Source organism: Danio rerio, chromosome 23 (genome assembly GCF_052040795.2).
Source record: "Danio rerio strain M-AB ecotype USA chromosome 23, GRCz13ab, whole genome shotgun sequence".
Lineage (NCBI taxonomy): Eukaryota > Metazoa > Chordata > Actinopteri > Cypriniformes > Danionidae > Danio > Danio rerio.
In genome coordinates, this window is record NC_141043.1 from 4,537,501 (window position 1) to 4,554,638 (window position 17,138).

General features: G+C 37.8%; 2 protein-coding genes across 4 annotated transcripts in view; both read left to right on the top strand.

The window, feature by feature from the left end:
* raf1a (Raf-1 proto-oncogene, serine/threonine kinase a) overlaps nt 1-17,138 on the top strand; it is a 778,989-nt gene that overhangs the window by 495,466 nt on the left and 266,385 nt on the right. The window lies entirely within an intron of this gene.
* The window catches only part of nup210 (nucleoporin 210), an 80,781-nt gene that overhangs the window by 46,012 nt on the left and 17,631 nt on the right, over nt 1-17,138 (top strand). Inside the window, exons 24-31 of the mRNA XM_087306431.1 lie at nt 1,795-1,857; nt 4,835-5,014; nt 5,872-5,952; nt 6,033-6,164; nt 9,359-9,517; nt 11,067-11,158; nt 14,121-14,295; nt 16,239-16,414. Coding sequence (XP_087162557.1) covers nt 1,795-1,857; nt 4,835-5,014; nt 5,872-5,952; nt 6,033-6,164; nt 9,359-9,517; nt 11,067-11,158; nt 14,121-14,295; nt 16,239-16,414 — 1,058 coding nt within the window. The remainder of the gene's footprint in view (nt 1-1,794; nt 1,858-4,834; nt 5,015-5,871; nt 5,953-6,032; nt 6,165-9,358; nt 9,518-11,066; nt 11,159-14,120; nt 14,296-16,238; nt 16,415-17,138) is intronic.

Here is a 17,138-nt window from a genome sequence, read left to right on the forward strand (position 1 = left end):
TTACACTTTAGGGTTCGGTCGAAAGACAATGCTATTGTCCATCGCTGTTGGCCGATAGACATTACGATGCTGAGCCGTCAACGCGATCCTCCGCCCCGGCCCCGTCGCAGCAACTGCTCGCAAAAATACACAGCGAGGCCCCGTTTACACTATGACATCTTACATTTAAAATGGAATTTTAGAACGAAAACAATCCACGTTCACACTGGAGTTTCATCTCGCATTTCTGAAAAGCCCTCCTTCCACACTATACCATTGAAAATGCACATCATGTGACCACACACACACACAGGCATGCACTGCAGCATATGCGCAAATCTGAGCTTCAGGCAGTCAGCGGGTGCTTTGAGCACAAAACCTCAGAGAGTAGTGTACGTCGAACAGTTATTCAAGGATGTACCGCTGGATCGCATCTCACTATAGTTGTTAAACGTGATGTTTAATTACTCTTGTCTCTGTCTAACGACTCTTCGGTCTTTTGAATCTATCAGGTAACGTGTCACAACGTCAGTACACTGCTTCAATCTTTCGCTTTCACGCTTGTACTTAGTAATTTTAGCGAAAACCTTAGATGCTGTTGGTTGGTTCATGTTGGTTGTGCACTTTTTTTTTTACCAACCTAATTTGTCGACGCCATTATAATGACTCAGATCACTCTGCCTATTCATGCCAGAGTCCCGCAGAAAAAGTGATTGACAGGTGGTCATTTTTGTGTAACTTTATTTATGATTTGGTTATGGATAAACCAAAACCATGCGGTCTATTCATGAATAATTAATTCACCGCCGACTTCGATGATGCCATAGTCCATCGCAATGTTTTACATTAGACATCTTACGATGCCAAATTGGTCGACATCGCCCAACCTTATTACAACTATAACAATTATCAACTGCAAAACTTGCACACCATATGCAGCTGATTCAGTGTTTGCCAGGCAACATAAAAAGTGCACCACACTTCTTTTCTTGTCAACAAAATAAGGCAGTGTGGTACCCTTTGTGTTTTCAGAACGGATAATGGCGTTCTGTGTGATTGGTCTCTTAGTATGCCTATCGTAGATTGAGCAAATGGAAACAATCCCTGTTACCTCACACTCATGAAATCAAATATTAGAGGGGCAGTTGTGACCTAGCGGTTAAGGAGTTGTAATTGTATTAGAAACATTGCAGGTTTTTTTTCCCGGTCATGGCAGGAATTGAAAATAGGGAGTGAATGGACCAAACTCTCTACATCTTCAGTACCCAGGTGGGATCCCCTTGAGCAAAACATCTCACCCCTAATTGCTTACCGGGTGCTGGAAGCAATAGCTGCCCTTTGCTCTGAGTCATTAGAAAAAACAACACGATGCACCAGAGCAAGGAAAATAACACTCAAGTCGACAGTCGGCCGTTGGACTGTTGGTCAGGCTAGTGGCTTTCCACTCACCATGTTAACGTCGTATTGCGTTGGCCCAATTCAGCATGTCGAATTGGTAATTTGTCATTCATTATGTCGGACAGTTAATCCAGCCAATAGCAGCATGAATACAGAAGGAGAGAAATGAAAGTAAAACACCCAACACTGTACTTGTATGAAATCATGCAGTTAGTTTTATTACTGGACTAGGAAAAACTGTATTTGTCTGTAAAGTGTTACAAAAATTAGACATTTTATACAATAAATATTTATATTTTTGATGGTAGAGATAAAAAAGTAATGGAGTAAAATGTGATTATAAATAATCAACGCAAAGAATTTCCTTCTGAAAAGTCTATTGAGAAGATTTTTTGAGTGTGTTTTTGTGATCTACAGGTGTTTCCTCCGTTCAGGCTGCTGCCCAGGAAAGTCACTGTAATAGTCGGAGCAATGATGCAGGTAAACATTTTTCAGATTGATCCAGTTTACTCCAGTACACACAAAAAACTCAAGCAAATGCTGCAGTCTAGAGAAGCAGAATTATGACAGAGACATGGGCATCTGTTCTGTGTGTAAATGTAAATAGTTTTTCTTTATTGCAGATGTATTTATGTTGAGGATTTATTTGTACGTTTTTACACAAAAGCAAAGTAATCAGATTTTGGTCCCACTTTATATTGTGGCCTTAACTAATATGCACTTACACAGGAATTAATAGTTTGCAACAATGTACTTATAGTGTAAATACATGTATTTACTGTGTACTTATGCTTGATTAAATACATGTATGTAATTACATCTGTAATTAACTTTTGTAATTAGATTTGTAAATACACTGTTGATCATCCCTTACACCTTAACCATTCCTTAAACCTACCCATACCACCAAACCTGTTCATAACTCAGCCTCTATCCCAACTCAAAAGCACCACAAGTGTTCTCAAATACATCATAAACACAGTCAGTACATTGTATTTATTTTTTGATGTAAGTACATAGTAGTTAAGGACACTTAATATAAAGTGGGACCCAGATTTTATTACATAAAATCAGAATATTTTTTTTTTTTACATCATACGCCTTACGATTTTTTCCTCTCTACTAATGTGTTGTCCTCCATTGCCTGAATAGATTCGTTAAATTAGTTGAACCTTAAATGAAATTTACAACAACAACACAAATGAATGTATCACAGCATACATCTCAGGTTGTCAATAGTATAACAACCCAATTATCAGGCGCTATGTAGAGATACTGTCAGGAATGTGTCAGCATTGTGTTTACAAAGAGCTAGTGTTTTTCAGCCAACCGGTGAAAGCTTTATGGGATTATTTTTAATTTTACCTTTTACAGATTCGATGTTGTAATGTAATTAAAATACAACCAGTTCAGCAGACTTAAGCATTCATTTCGTTGTTCAAGCACAAAACGAGATGAAAGACCATGTAAATGCAGAAACTCTATTCAAAATACTGGGGTAAAATAAATTTCCATATTTTAAAGACATAGTGTGGAAAAATGGAGATTAAAGCAGTGCTTCTTGTCCAGTTTAAGACCCTCTTTATATCGTAGATCAATCAGGTAGTAAAGATCACTGATTTTTAAATAAATCAGACCTTAAACGTAGCAATTTTGTAATGACGCAACAATTCACCAGAAGCACTTGATCTGGCTGACTGAAAATCAGAAGTTTGTGTGTGTATAGCCCATTGTTAATCAATGATTACAATTCATATGATCCCTGCATTTCAGTTTTGGATTTTTTCCTGCATCAATTCTGAACAAATCTTAATCAAGATAAAGTGATTATTGCACCATATCCCGCCATGTGTAGACTACTCTTAGTTCTGTTGGTAAAGTATACATGAATCCAAACTAACCATATGATTCTGAGCGCACATTGCTAGTTTTGTAGTGAACAATTCATCTGTGCGAGCGTCATCAAGAAAAATAAAGTTTGCCCATGCAATCTAAAATTAAAATCTGAAAATGCACTTCCTGTTTGTTTTCAGATAAATTCTCAGATTAGGTCTTAACATACTTAACCATGCCCCTCCAGGAGTCGTTCTTCGTACGTGGATTACTCAGTTAGCTGGATTTGGATATTGACGATTTGACACGATCCAGGATCGTTTCGGTCTTCAAAACTGATCCGAGAGTTGTTGTCATAGCAACAGTTCTGGTAGATCAAACCTGGTCGGAAGCAGGCTCAATTCTTATAAACAGGATTAGATAGACTCAGTTCAAGCAAAGATAATACAAAATGTATGTACCGAATTCTAATGTTTTCTTACAGTAGTAGTTATATACACTTGGGAAAATAGTAAATATTTTTAATCTATACATATATAAAGTTTTAGTTATTAATAAAATAAAGTTTTATATTAATAAAACGTATGCAATCTGCACCCTCGATATGAAAGTACAAAGATTGCCACCTGGTGGTGCAAAAAGAAAACTCATTGATATGAAATTTTTAGATCGCTTTAGTACAATTTGTGTATGATAATATACATGCACAATATGTGACTATTCAAAAGCAATAATACATTTATGCAGTTATAAACATGTTTTGACAGTTAATATGACGTTAATATGATTTGATGCTTCACAAAAGTTGCAGACACTTTTACCAATATCAAAATGCATCCAGTTGTTCTTTACACCGATTAAAAAAACGGCGACTATAATACTACTATGGCTACTATAATAAGGAAAATCCGCTCTAACTGTTAAACTAAATGAATTGCTCTTGACACATGAAAGGGGCATGCAGCCCACAACAAGGTGTAAAGTTATTACGTATAATATTTAACAAACCGTTTCCTATGAATTTGATGTAATTTTGCTCACATGGATAATTGAATATTAATCAGATGATGTCATTACGCTGCTGTGCCGTCAGCCAATCGTTGCATTTCTGATCATGATTTCGAGGATCGATAGATCTGTCCTTCACAACACACGCAGCGATCTCAGATCAGTTCATCCAGACATTCTAATCTGATTCGCGAACTTGTTTGAAGAACCAAATTAGCGAGAGATCAGTTATCGAGATGAAAAGATCCAGGATCTGCCAAATCATCTTAGATCATTAAAGCGAGGTACGAAGAACGAACTCCAGCTGTCAGTTTTGACAACAAACAGAAATATTGAGCTGGAGTTGTCCTAACATCCTTTTCCTGGTCTTTTTGAATGAAATGCCTACTTTACTACAGCTAATCAGCTCACAGTAGAAAAAACAAGCCACACCCACTGTTTTCTCATATATTCTGTTTTGCTAGGAATGTCACGATATGAAAATTAAAAAAAGCTGTCGCAGCTTCCGGTTCATGTGGACTTTACATGAGTTTTGTGGTTGATTTAAATGTGCTGTGTGAGAACACCTGTCCTGTCTGAATCAATGGCTGTTGTTGATTTTATTTTATTTTATTAGATCACATCAGAAGGAGGACCTCAGCCGCAGTCCAACATCCTCTTCTCTCTGTCCCATCAACACATCGCCTCCGTCAACAGCTTGGGGCACGTTCAAGGTCTGGCAGTGGGCAATATGACCGTAACCGGCGTGGTCCAGGCGGTCGACACTGAGACGGGCAAACTAGTGGTAGTGTCAAAGGTGATGCTCTGAGAAATCTGATCAAATGTGTGGGGAGTGTGTTGTTTGCAGGATTCCTGCTGTCATGGAAATTCTTTTGGTAACACTTTACAATAAGGTTCATTGGTTATTGCATTTACTAACATGAACTAATCATGAACAACACATGTACAGCATTTATTAATCATAATTGAACATTTACTAATGCATTATTAACATCCAAGTCCATGCTTGTTAACATTAGTTAATGCACCATGAGTTAACAAGAACTAAGAATGAACTACTGTATTTTCATTAACTAACGTTAACTAACATGAACAAATACAGTAGTAAATGTATTGTTCATTGTTTGTTCATTTATGTAAATGCATTAATTAACATTAACTAATGAACCTTATTGTGAAGTGTGACCGCTTTTTTAATTATCGTTGTCGCAATAAATACCAGAAAATATAATTTTCGATATCGCCTAATGTCGAGCTACACCATGGGTCATCAAACTTGTTCCTGGAGGGCCGGTGTCCTGCAGATTTTAGTTCCAACCCTAATGAAACACACCTGAACAAGCTAATCAAGGTCTTACTAGGTAAACTTGAAACATCCAGGCAGGTTTGTTGAGGCACGTTGGAGCTAAACCCTGAAGGGACACCGGCCCTCCAGGGCCGAGATTGGTGACCCCTGAACTACACCTTAAGTTATCGCAAACCACATGAGCACCTTCTAGGCACAGATATGTTATCAAATATAAAACCATGAACTGTGTCTTGGCGGGAAAACCGTGTCTTCTGCGGGAAATATGTGGAAATTAAAAATATTTTGTGCCATTTGCTTGACTTTTGCATTTAACTCAGCCTGTGTTTATATATTGTGTTTGACAGGATCAAGTTGATGTTGAGGTGGTGCAACTGAAAGCCATCCGAATCAGAGCTCCGATCACCAGGATGAAGACGGGAACGCTGGTAAACTCACATTATGGTTCACGCAGGTATTGAAATACAGTGTTTGAGCCTGTCTGAAAGATGTGCTCTGTTTGCTGTAGATGCCGGTGTATGTGATGGGGCTGACCAGCAGTCAGACGCCGTTCGCTTTCGGGAACGCTCTGCCTGGACTGACCTTTCACTGGTCCGTGACTAAGAGAGACATTCTGGACGTTCACACACGCCACGCTGAGGTCAGGATTCAGCTCTTTGTGCCACACAGTCTGTCATTTCACTATATGTGCACTAATGGTAAAGGGATAGATCACTTAAAAATTAAAATTCTGTCATTTACTCATCCTTGTTCAAAACCTTAATGAGTTTTTTTCATTTGTTAAACACAAAAAAGATCAAAATAAATGGCTAGTTCACCCAAAACTTATTCTGTCCAAAAAACAAAAATATTCTGTCATCATTTGCTCACCCTCCACTTGTTCCAAACCGGTCAATTTAGTTTTTTAAACACTAAAGAAAAGAATTTGACAAATCTGACAACCTTTTCCTTCTATGGATGTCCAACATGCTATAAAAATAAGTATCTCCTTTTGGGTTCAACAGAAGAAAGAAGCTCATAAAGGTTTGTAACAACCTGAGTGTGAGTACATTTTCATATTTATTCGAACTATCCCTTTAACCTCCTAATCTACAATTCATAATGTTTGATCACACTGTAATTATGTGATTGTCAAAACCGCTCATGCCCTCATACACCATTGTACCTGCCATCACATGCTGTCATCTGGAAAGCACAGTAATTACATTAGGATGTGAAAGCAGCAATAGTTTTCAATCACAGAGACCTGAAGGACCAAAACGCCCATGTGAATTGCAGCACAGGTCTGTCAAGTTTCCATTGTTTCAAGCCAACTGTATTCAAAAAAAAGAAATGTGATCAAATGGCTTGTTTTGGGCACTTGTGATATGTATACAACCCCTAAGTTTTGTTTATAGGACTAAAATAGGGTATGGATAGGGTTATTAGGCAATAAATTTATAACGATAGTTTGTTCTGTAGACTATCAAGAAAAAATATACAGTTGAAGTCAGAATTATTCGCCCCCTTTGAATTTTTTAATATAATATTTCCCAGATGATGTTTAACAGGGCAAGGAAATTTTCACAGTATGTTTGAAAATATTTTATCTTCTGGAGAAAGTCTTATTTGTTTTATTTCGGCTTGAATAAAAGTAGTTTTTAATTTTTTAAACACCATTTTAGGGATAAAATTATTTGCCCCTTTAAGCTAATTTCTTTTTTGATAGTCTACTGAACAAACCATCGTTATACAATAACTTGCCTAATTACACTAACCTGCCTAGTTAACCTAATTAACCTAGTTAAGCCTTTAAATGTCACTTTAAGCTGTATAGAAGTGTCTTGAAAAATATCTAGTCAAATATTATTTACTGTCATTATGGCAAAGAGAAAATAAAACGGCTATTAGAGATGAGTTATTAAAACTCTTATGAATAGAAATGTGTTGAAAAAATCTTCCCTCCCTTAAACAGAAATTGGAGAAAAAATTAAAAGGGGCAAATAATTCAGGGTGGCTAATAATTCTTCTGACCTAAACTATATTGTTTAAAGGGGCTAATCATTTTTACCTTTAAAATTTTTTTGTTTTAAATTAAAAACTGCTTTTATTCTAGCCGAAATACAACCAATAAGGCCTTCTCCACAAGAAAAAATATGATCACACATACTGTGAAAATTTCTTTGCTCTGTTTAACATAATTTGGGAATTATTGAAAAAAATCAATTCAAAAGGGGTTTAATAATTCTGAACTGTATGCTGTATAGTGCATATTATTGGCTGATATTTGGATTTTTGTTTTTAATTCTGCATCTGCTGACAAGTCTTTCCATGTAATCAATGTTTCCAGTCCATCCTTCATCTTTAAGACAAGCCAGTCAGTTGTGAATCCAGCAATTGACATACAGTATAATGACCAAGCGCCATTCACTTTCTAACGTGACCCTATGTTGTGTTGCATGCAGTAACACTTTGACATGCAGTAAAGTTTTTTCTTTTTAAAATGCTGTTAGACATTAGATCCACAGTCCAGCGGCATCTCCAGTGGGAGACATGTGTTTACCTCTCAAAAAGTCCCAAAAAAGAGGTTGTTTTCCGGTGGACTCATTAAGCCAGTGTATAAGCTAAGTCAACAATAATAATAATATATTTGAAAAATTTTCAATATGATTACTTAGGAATATCTGCTGAATTTAATTGTCCATAATTGACCCAACTATTGTGTTTCGTTTTAAAAAGTAGAGGGAATGGTTGAATCGGAGAACACAGGTTAAAATATTGATGCTAGGTAACAAAAATGTGTTTTTTTTCTAAAAGTAAAGCAGGCGTGTTCCCCCCGGTTGTTACACCCCTGGTTTAGTCTAGTAGGTCTAATTTAATGCAGTTTTTTGCTGATAGCAATGTAATTATACACCTTCAGGCTTGTGTTATTATAGCATATTGCTCTGTTAACTATGTGTATAAAAGTGTTTGCTCCTTACAGTTTTTACAGTTTTTTGCATGTTTTTTTTTTTACACTTTAATGTTTCAAATCATCAAACTAATTTGAATGTTAAGGAAAGATATCACAAGTAAACACATTGTGCAGTTTTGATGTGAAGGTTATTATTATAAAAGGAAAGTGAAAAACAAAACTGCATAGCCCTGTGTAAAAAAAGCCTAAAGCTAATAACTGGTTGGGCCACCCTTAGCAGCACCAATTACAAGCAAGCATTTTTGATCACTTGCAGTGAGTTTATTACAGCACTGTGGAGGAATTTTGTCCCACTCATCTTCGAAGAATTGTTGTAATTCAGCCACATTGGAGGATTTTCAAGCACCTTTTTCAGGTGTCAATTGGATTCAGGTCAGGACTTTGACTAGGCCACTCCAAATTCTTAATTTTCTTTTTCTTAAGCCAATGTTTTACTAATATTTAAATTAAATATTTAAATTTAAAACCTGCACACGAAAGGAAGAATTCATTAAGGGGGCAAACACTTTGTATTGTATGTGAAATATAAAATTTTTGAACTTTAATTATTAATGTTATCTTCAGTGAGCAGCAATATTTTAATTCAATAATTCTGTCACAGAAATATCAAATTAAACATAACAGCTTTTACTAAAATGCATTTAATCGGTTGTAATAAATATGTATGCATAATAAGTGTGCTTTTAGTTTTTTTTGCATGGCTCTTATTTTCTCTATGAATAATATCGGCCAGTTAGCCAGATTGATGTCTCAATATCAGCATCGGCCAATAAAAAGCCCACATAGGTCGACCTCTACAAGAAACACAAACAACTGTCATGTCTGTTATTTCATATTGAGATGATGCTGCCTGTGCTTCAGCGTGTGTTTCTCTCCTGCAGGCGTCTGTACAGCTCAGTGCTGAGCACAACTTTGCCATGAGTGTGTTTGGCAGGAGTAAAGGGCGCACGGGCCTGAGGGTGGTGATGAAGGCCATCGTTCCTCTGTCTGGACATCTGGAGGACGATGCCCTCGAACTCCATGATGAGATACAGATTCAGGTACACTCCATTGTCATTTCAACGCCACTTTGGCCCCGTTCACACCTGGTATATTGTGTGATGTGTTTTAACCTATCACAAGTAGACACTAAATACAGGTGTGAAATGTTAAGAGCTTGTCCACTTTCCACTGCATTCAGATGTAGTGGTTAAAAGCATTTGATTTGGATTGTTAATTACAGCCTGCTCTTCTGCTGGACTCATTCATAAACCCAGCAGCTGGAGAAGATGATTTAACCCTTATGTATTGTTCAAATTGACTACACTCCCCTTATGTTAGTGGCTGTTGTTGCCCCATTGACCTCCATTACAACATTTGTTTTTGATTGCAAAGCCATGAAATCACGACTGTTGGCCGCTTTTTAGGGGTATTTGTCCAGCTAGTTGGTTTGTTTTGTTCCTCACATTGACTCCAGATGGTTTAAGGGCCGGGACACACCAAGACAATTGTCGGCATAATGTGTTCTCTCCTTTTAGTAGGCTACTGTCTATTTACTGCATAGATGTATACACTAGATATCGCATAGGGACCCTGAGCATGCGTCTATAGCGCCGCCACATTGGTACAGTGCTCCCAGGACAAATGTCATTCAACCGCACTAGTCAAGACAGTGTTATTAGTGAAGATGCTGGACTTTAGCGCTGTCTACGGGTGTAGTAACGAGCAAACAAAGAAAACAAAGCACAAAGGCAGAACATTTCATAGGTAATATTTAGTTCTTTTCTGTTTTTGTGTGTTCTGAACTTTTGTGCTAATCAGGTAACGTTATTGATGATAACAGTCACTTACTGCATTCACCATAAGGCAAAGCAGCTCCAACTCGCACTAAACACTCGGCTTATGCTAGTTTTGTTGAATAAAATCAGCAAACAATGCAAAAGAAATATGACAACGAGATGCTCCGCTGCCAGAAACTTGTATTATTGTCGGCTAATGTTAGTGAAAGAGTCATTCGGGGGATTCATTCACAAACGAATCGCTCCCTCCGTCAGTATGAGTGAAAGCAGGAGAGGAGCTGTGTTTCAGGACACGGATTAGATCAAATTTAACAGGGAGGGGGAATAGTACATTTCTGTACACACAAACACAAGCTTTTTGTCAGGAATGCCCGTGCGGTCACTGATCCATCAATGTAGAAAAGTGATGTAAAATTATAGTTTTCGTAATAAAAAAAAATTGCATACTAACATCCAGGAAAACTCCCGATCACAGATATATGTGTATATCTCTGGCTTTGGATGGCCATAGTCCTCCACTGTACCTTGGTCCCGCATTCATTTCAAAGGAGTGCTACCCTGTTCCAAAATGGCGGCTCTATTGATGCATTCCTTCCAATAGACAACAACAGGGTCGGCGACATCTAATGTATATATCTATGCATTTACTGTGTACACACAGCTTTTTGGTCCCGACGCGAGCCGACAACACAGTTGGTTTATGTCAGCACTAGATGTTTGGCATCAGCTTGGTGTGTCCTGGCTTTACACCACTGTGTTGTAGAACATTGGCTAAACACTAACTGAGGTTGATTCCTACGTTTAATTTCAGGTTTATGAGAAGCTCCAGCTTTTGAACCCCGAACTTGAAGCTGAGCAGATACTGATGTCCCCAAACTCCCTGCTGAAACTCCAAACCAACAGGTACCACAGGAACAGCCTTAAAGGGAAAGTTCACCCAAAGCTGAACGTTCATCATTTACTACATTTACTTTGTCTGTTGATCACAGATATAGACATTTTGAAGTATCTTGGAAACCTCATTGACCTCTATAGTATTTGTTTTTCCTCCTGTGGAAGTCAGTGGTTTTAGGTTTCTAATATTTTTTCTAAATATATTTTATGTTCAACAAAAAAATAACCGTATAAAGGTTTGTAACTCCTTCGGTAAATGTTCATGTTTGGATGAACTTTCCCTCTAAGGCCAGTTTACACTTCTGCATAGTCTAACCTAACCAATAGCATCATGATCATTTACATTCCCAACCTGTGGTCTGTGTGGATCCTAATGCCCCAGTATAGTAACGGGGACTCTATACTGCTCAGTGAGCGCTGTCTTTCAGATGAGATGTTAAACAGAGGTCGTTAAAATTCTTAGGATGTACTTCGAAAAAGAGTAGGGGTTTAGCCAAATCTGCCCACTGGCCTCTATCATTGCATCCTAACCAACCAACCATGTTTCCAGCTGGTGTTGTGTCTGGCGCAATATGGCTGCCGTTGCGTCATCCAGGTGGATGCTGCACACTGGTGGTGGATAAGGAGATTCCCCCCCAAAAATGTGTAAAGTGCTTTGAGTGTCTAGAAAAGTGCTGTATAAATGTAAGGAATTATTATTTTGATTATTTTTAATTAATATTATGATCAGCACTAAAAAACTGTTACTTTAACTAAAACTAAGGGTGCTTTCACACCTACACTTCAGTTTCGGAACCTGTCACGTTTGCACAGTTAGCGTGGTTCATTTGGCATATGTAAAACCAGCAATCACGCTAGGATCCGCTGCAAATCAATCGCTCCGAGATCGCTTGAATGAGGTGGTCTCGGCTCAATTGAAACAAACTCTGGAGCGGATCGATTGCAGTGAGAAAGCGATATGATCCGAGCGCGGTTAAATCACTGTGTTTTATGGATATGTAACAGGCATACGGCTATATGAAGAGAGAATTAAGAGTAGGGCGGGAAGTTTCAGGAGTCTCCAGATGCCCACAAACGAGTGATAATCTCCCGGGAATCTCGCGTCTCCCTCCCGGTCCTCAAATACGTCACGCACCCTTCTCAGCCCTCCCCACCGCATCTCTCCTCGCTCTTTAGACACGTCGTGCGCACTGTCAAACACCACCAAACCACAACCTCCCCTGACAGCTAAACGGGACTCTGCAAAATAAACCCTGACACTCTGACCAATGTGAGGAGAGTTTACTCACACGTGACTTGATTTTGCTCTTTTGGTCCGTTTAGAAACTTTGTTCTGTGAAACTAAACCGCACCAAGAGCAAAGAGCAACAATGTAACAGTTTGAATCTCTGTTTCGGAACAACTGAATCGATTCACAGGTGTGAAAGTTCATGTTTGGCCCATTGTAGATTTGACGGTAGCTCTGTTTTCCGCCTGTCTGACTCAAAACACTAACAGTCTTGCTCAGATGTCTTTAAGCAGGGATGGGCAAACTTGATCATCGAGGGCCGGTGTCTTGCTTCAAGCACACCTAAACACACTAATCAGTGTCTTCAAGATCACTAGAAAGCTTCAGGCAGGTGTGTCTGATTAGGGTTGGAGCAAAACTATGCAGGACACCGGCCCTCCAGGATCAAGTTTGCCCATCCCTGTTTTAAAGGGTTAATTCATCCAAAATTGAATATTCACTCGCTATTTACTCTCCCTCAAGGGGTTCCAAAGCTTTATATTTCTTAAAGTAGTTTATTTGTAGTCTGTTGGACTGAAGATATTTCGAAGAAAGCTGTAACAATCAACTTCCATTATAACAGATGGATACTAGAGCTGTAAACCTACACTAGTCTCACGGTTCGGTTCGGTTACGATTATCATGCCATCAATTCGATATTTCGGTGCATCGCTGTGCATTGACGATGCTTTCCATACACAGTTTTATATTTTCTTCACAGCAGCATTTCTTGTATTAAAATGTATGAATATTTATATTTATATACTATTTGTAATACAATTTTGTCATTTAATACAAACAGTCAGATATACAAACTGTAACTTTAAACAAAACGAGCATTAAGCAAATAATATAAACAAATATAAACATCCAGCTCAATTTCTGATCCTTGTCTAGTTCTCTTACACCCCTTTGATTGGTCACACCCTCAACAAAAACTGTTGCGATTGGCTCTTGCGCGCTGCGTTCTTCACAGATGAGTGACACTGATAAGCGGCAGGCGGCAGCGGCGATCTCACAGCTGATGCATGATAGACACGGTGGAGAAAACTCTGCAGACACGCGCTCGTTTCTGTATCCAAATGTATGCTGTAAAACAGCCGAGAGGAGAAGAAAAGCCACCCCAGCAGGTCAATTGGGCCACTGTGTGTGTGTGAGAGAGAGAGAGAGAGAGAAAGAAATGGAGTAGGCTACTTTCATTCTCTCGATCTCAGTGAAATAGGGGCTATTGTTGTATATGTCAGTGAAAGACTGATCCAGCAAACACACACAGTGAAATTGTGCACAGTTTATGAGTTTTAAGTAGTTAAAGCGCTGTAAATACTCGCGATCGCCTCTGTCGCGACAGAGCGCATATGAGGTAAATGACTTCAGTAATAACCGGTTATGATTATTACTGAACCATTACCGAATTGTCCGCGTCTGCATTGCAGTGCACCGAAGAAACGATTAATTTTGAAACCCCTAATGGATACTGTCAACGTTCCCAGCTTTCTTCAAATATCTTCTTTTTTGTTGAACAGAAGAAACAAACTCAAACAGTTATAAAACTAGTGCAGGATGAGTAAATGATGGCGGAATGGGAAAAAAAAAGGTGAACAGTCACTTTAAGAGTTGCATTAGGATTTGAGTAGTGTCGCTACATGTTAGCCTGCTGTCATTCTGCACATTATAACAGTGCGATGTGTGTGTTGTTTCCTGCAGAGATGGAGTGGGGTCTCTGTTGTACCGTGTGCTGGATTGTCCTGACAGAGCAGCTCTCGTACAGGTGGATGATAAAGGTCACCTGACCTCCGGCTCTATGACAGGAACCGCTTCTCTACAGATTAGCGCACAGGAAACTTTCGGCGTCAATCAAACCGTCATCATCGCTGTGAAGGTATGCTGCTTAGATTTTGTCAATGAAATTTTGTGGCCGTGTTTTGGCATTGTTCTGTTTCAGTCAAAATAGTTTGAGAGAGAGGAAATCAGTGACTAAACAGTGAATGTTAGCTTTAATTTTCACTGATTTTGTTTTGACTCCTTCACTGTCTACTTCTTGTAACGCACATTAGTGAATGACTAGTTTATAGTGGACTATACATCTCATATAAATGCACATTTTTTAAAATTTATATCAATAGTAACATGAATCTTTATCTTTTATATTATTAAATCATCTTTTAGTTAAAAGCTATTTTGTGTAAATGCAAATGCAAAACTTCACTTAATATAGCATTTAGGTAATTATTATTGCTAATAATTGTTTTTTTTTTCTTCAGATATTTCACAAGTGATGTTTAAGGGATAATTTAATAGTTTATTATTTAATATGTGTTTGATTAAATATGTCATGAAAGCAATATATTACAGTCCCAATTAAAACATTTATTAATATACAGGGGAAGTCAGAATTATTAGCCCCCTGTATATTTTCCCAAATTTCTGTTTAACGGAAATAAGCTTTTTCCAACACATTTCTATTCATAATAGTTTTAATAACTCATCTCTAATAACTGATTTATTTTATCTTTGCCATGATAACAGTAAAAAATATTTGACGAGATATTTTTTTGATACTAGAATTCAGCTTAAAGTGATATTTAAAGGCTTAACTAGATTAATTCGGCAAGTTAGGGTAATTAGGCAAATAATTGTATAACTGATTTGTTCTGTAGACAATATTGCTTTAGGGGGCTAATAAAATTTAACTTAAAATGGTTTCAAGAAAATAAAAAACTGCTTTTATTCAAGACAAAAAAAAGCAAGTAATTATTTTTTCCAGAAAAAAAAAAAATATTCCAGGAAGTACTGTGAAAAATTCTTTGCTCTGTTAAACATAATTTGAGAAATATATGAAAAAGAAAAAAAAAATTCACAGGAGGATGAATAATTTTGATTTCAGTTGTATTAAAAAACACTTTGCAGTGAAAAAAAAACCCTATTATTTCATTTAAAAATGTAATTAAATAATATTATGTAGTAATACTAATTTTGATGATATATTTGATTGTTAAATCAACTTTATTTTCTGATTTCATTTTTGGCAAAGTTTTGTTTCAGAATTGTAATTGCGGAACAATTCTAGGTTAGCAAGGGTGTTACATTCTGCTAACTCCTGATTGTTTATTATGACTCGCGTATTCCTCTTTTGCTGTTCAAAGTAGCTTTTAAAATCCAAATGAATGTTGTAATAATTTTAAAGTAAACGCTCTACCTCAGGGATGTCCAAACTCAGTCCTGGAGGGCCTGCTGAGTTCAGCTCCAACTTGCTTCAACACACCTGACAAGAAGGCTGCGTCCGAAACCGCATACTTCCATACTATATATTACGCTAAAATCAGTATGCCAGCCGGGTAGTATGTCCGAATTCATAGAATTCGAAAAATAGTATGCGAGAAGTACCCGGATGACTTACTACTTCCGGCGAGTTTCTAGAGTGTGCATCCCATGCATGCTGCGCTATCCCATGATGCCCCGCGAGCGAATTCATAAATGGAAATAAAGCGACGCAACTGTAGGTCACGTGACCATGACAAAATGGCGGATGTAGTACGTCCGAATTCCAATTCATACTTTTCACGTTCATACTTTATAGAACGTACTTTTCTAACGGCCGAGTAGTACGTTTACATTCAAATGCAGTACCTACTGAGTAGTAGGCGGTTTCGGACGCAGTCAAAGTTTCTAGTATGTCTAGTAAGAGCTTGATTAGCTGCTTCAGGTGTGTTTGATTAGGGTAGGAGCTAAACTCTCCAGGATACTGGCCCTCAAGAACCGAGTTTGGGCATCCCTGCTCTACCTTAAAGGGCTAATTCCAGGCCTTATGTTTTGTTTTTTAAGGTGGTGCCTGTATCATATCTGCGCCTGAGCACTAGTCCAGTGATCTACACCTCTAACAGAGAGATGGTGTCCGCCATCCCACTGGGAGCCATTCTGACCTTCACCGTTCATTTCCACGACAGTACAGGAGAAACCCTGCACAGCCACAACTCCATGCTCAGCTTCTCCACCAACAGGTGCAGCAGATAAACACATCTACAGGAGAGAATACTCACACTTGTGTCTTTGAACACAGTTACATTAGACTAAGCTAGTATCATAAGCAAACTACACTGCTGACATTAGCTAGACAACACAACATATCATAAATCTGTCATAAACATGATATAGCGGATTAATGATTAAACCTAAGAAACTACTTAGCCGCATAGATTAGCATAACATTAAACTGTCTTAGGGTTGGTTTGGACATTAGCTGTCTTGAGACCGTAATAAGACCCAATTCCAATTCTATTTTTGTACCCCTTCCCCTTGGCCCTTACAACCGAGGGTTGTAATCTGCTATATCATACGCAATCAGAGCCAATGTTTTGTAGAAGTTGTGTCGCCTAATAATTATATTAATTCTAATAAAATTAAAACTGAAATTAATAGGGATGTAACGGTATCAGAATTTCACGGTACGGTAATACCTCGGTATGAATGTCACGGTACGGTATTTATTGAATCATTTACAGGAAAAAAAAAACTTTTGAAAATACTCCAAAAAAGTGCCAAAAGTGTCAATGACATACAAATTAGCCATCTATCTGTAAGCTTTGAAACAGGAACTTCAATTTTAATAACAAAAAATTATTAAACCATGTAAAAAAAATAAAGTTTCAATTTAGTATTGTTGAAAACTCATCACATTTAACATTTAATCACTCACTTAGATAGAGATGGGTTTAAAGGAAAATT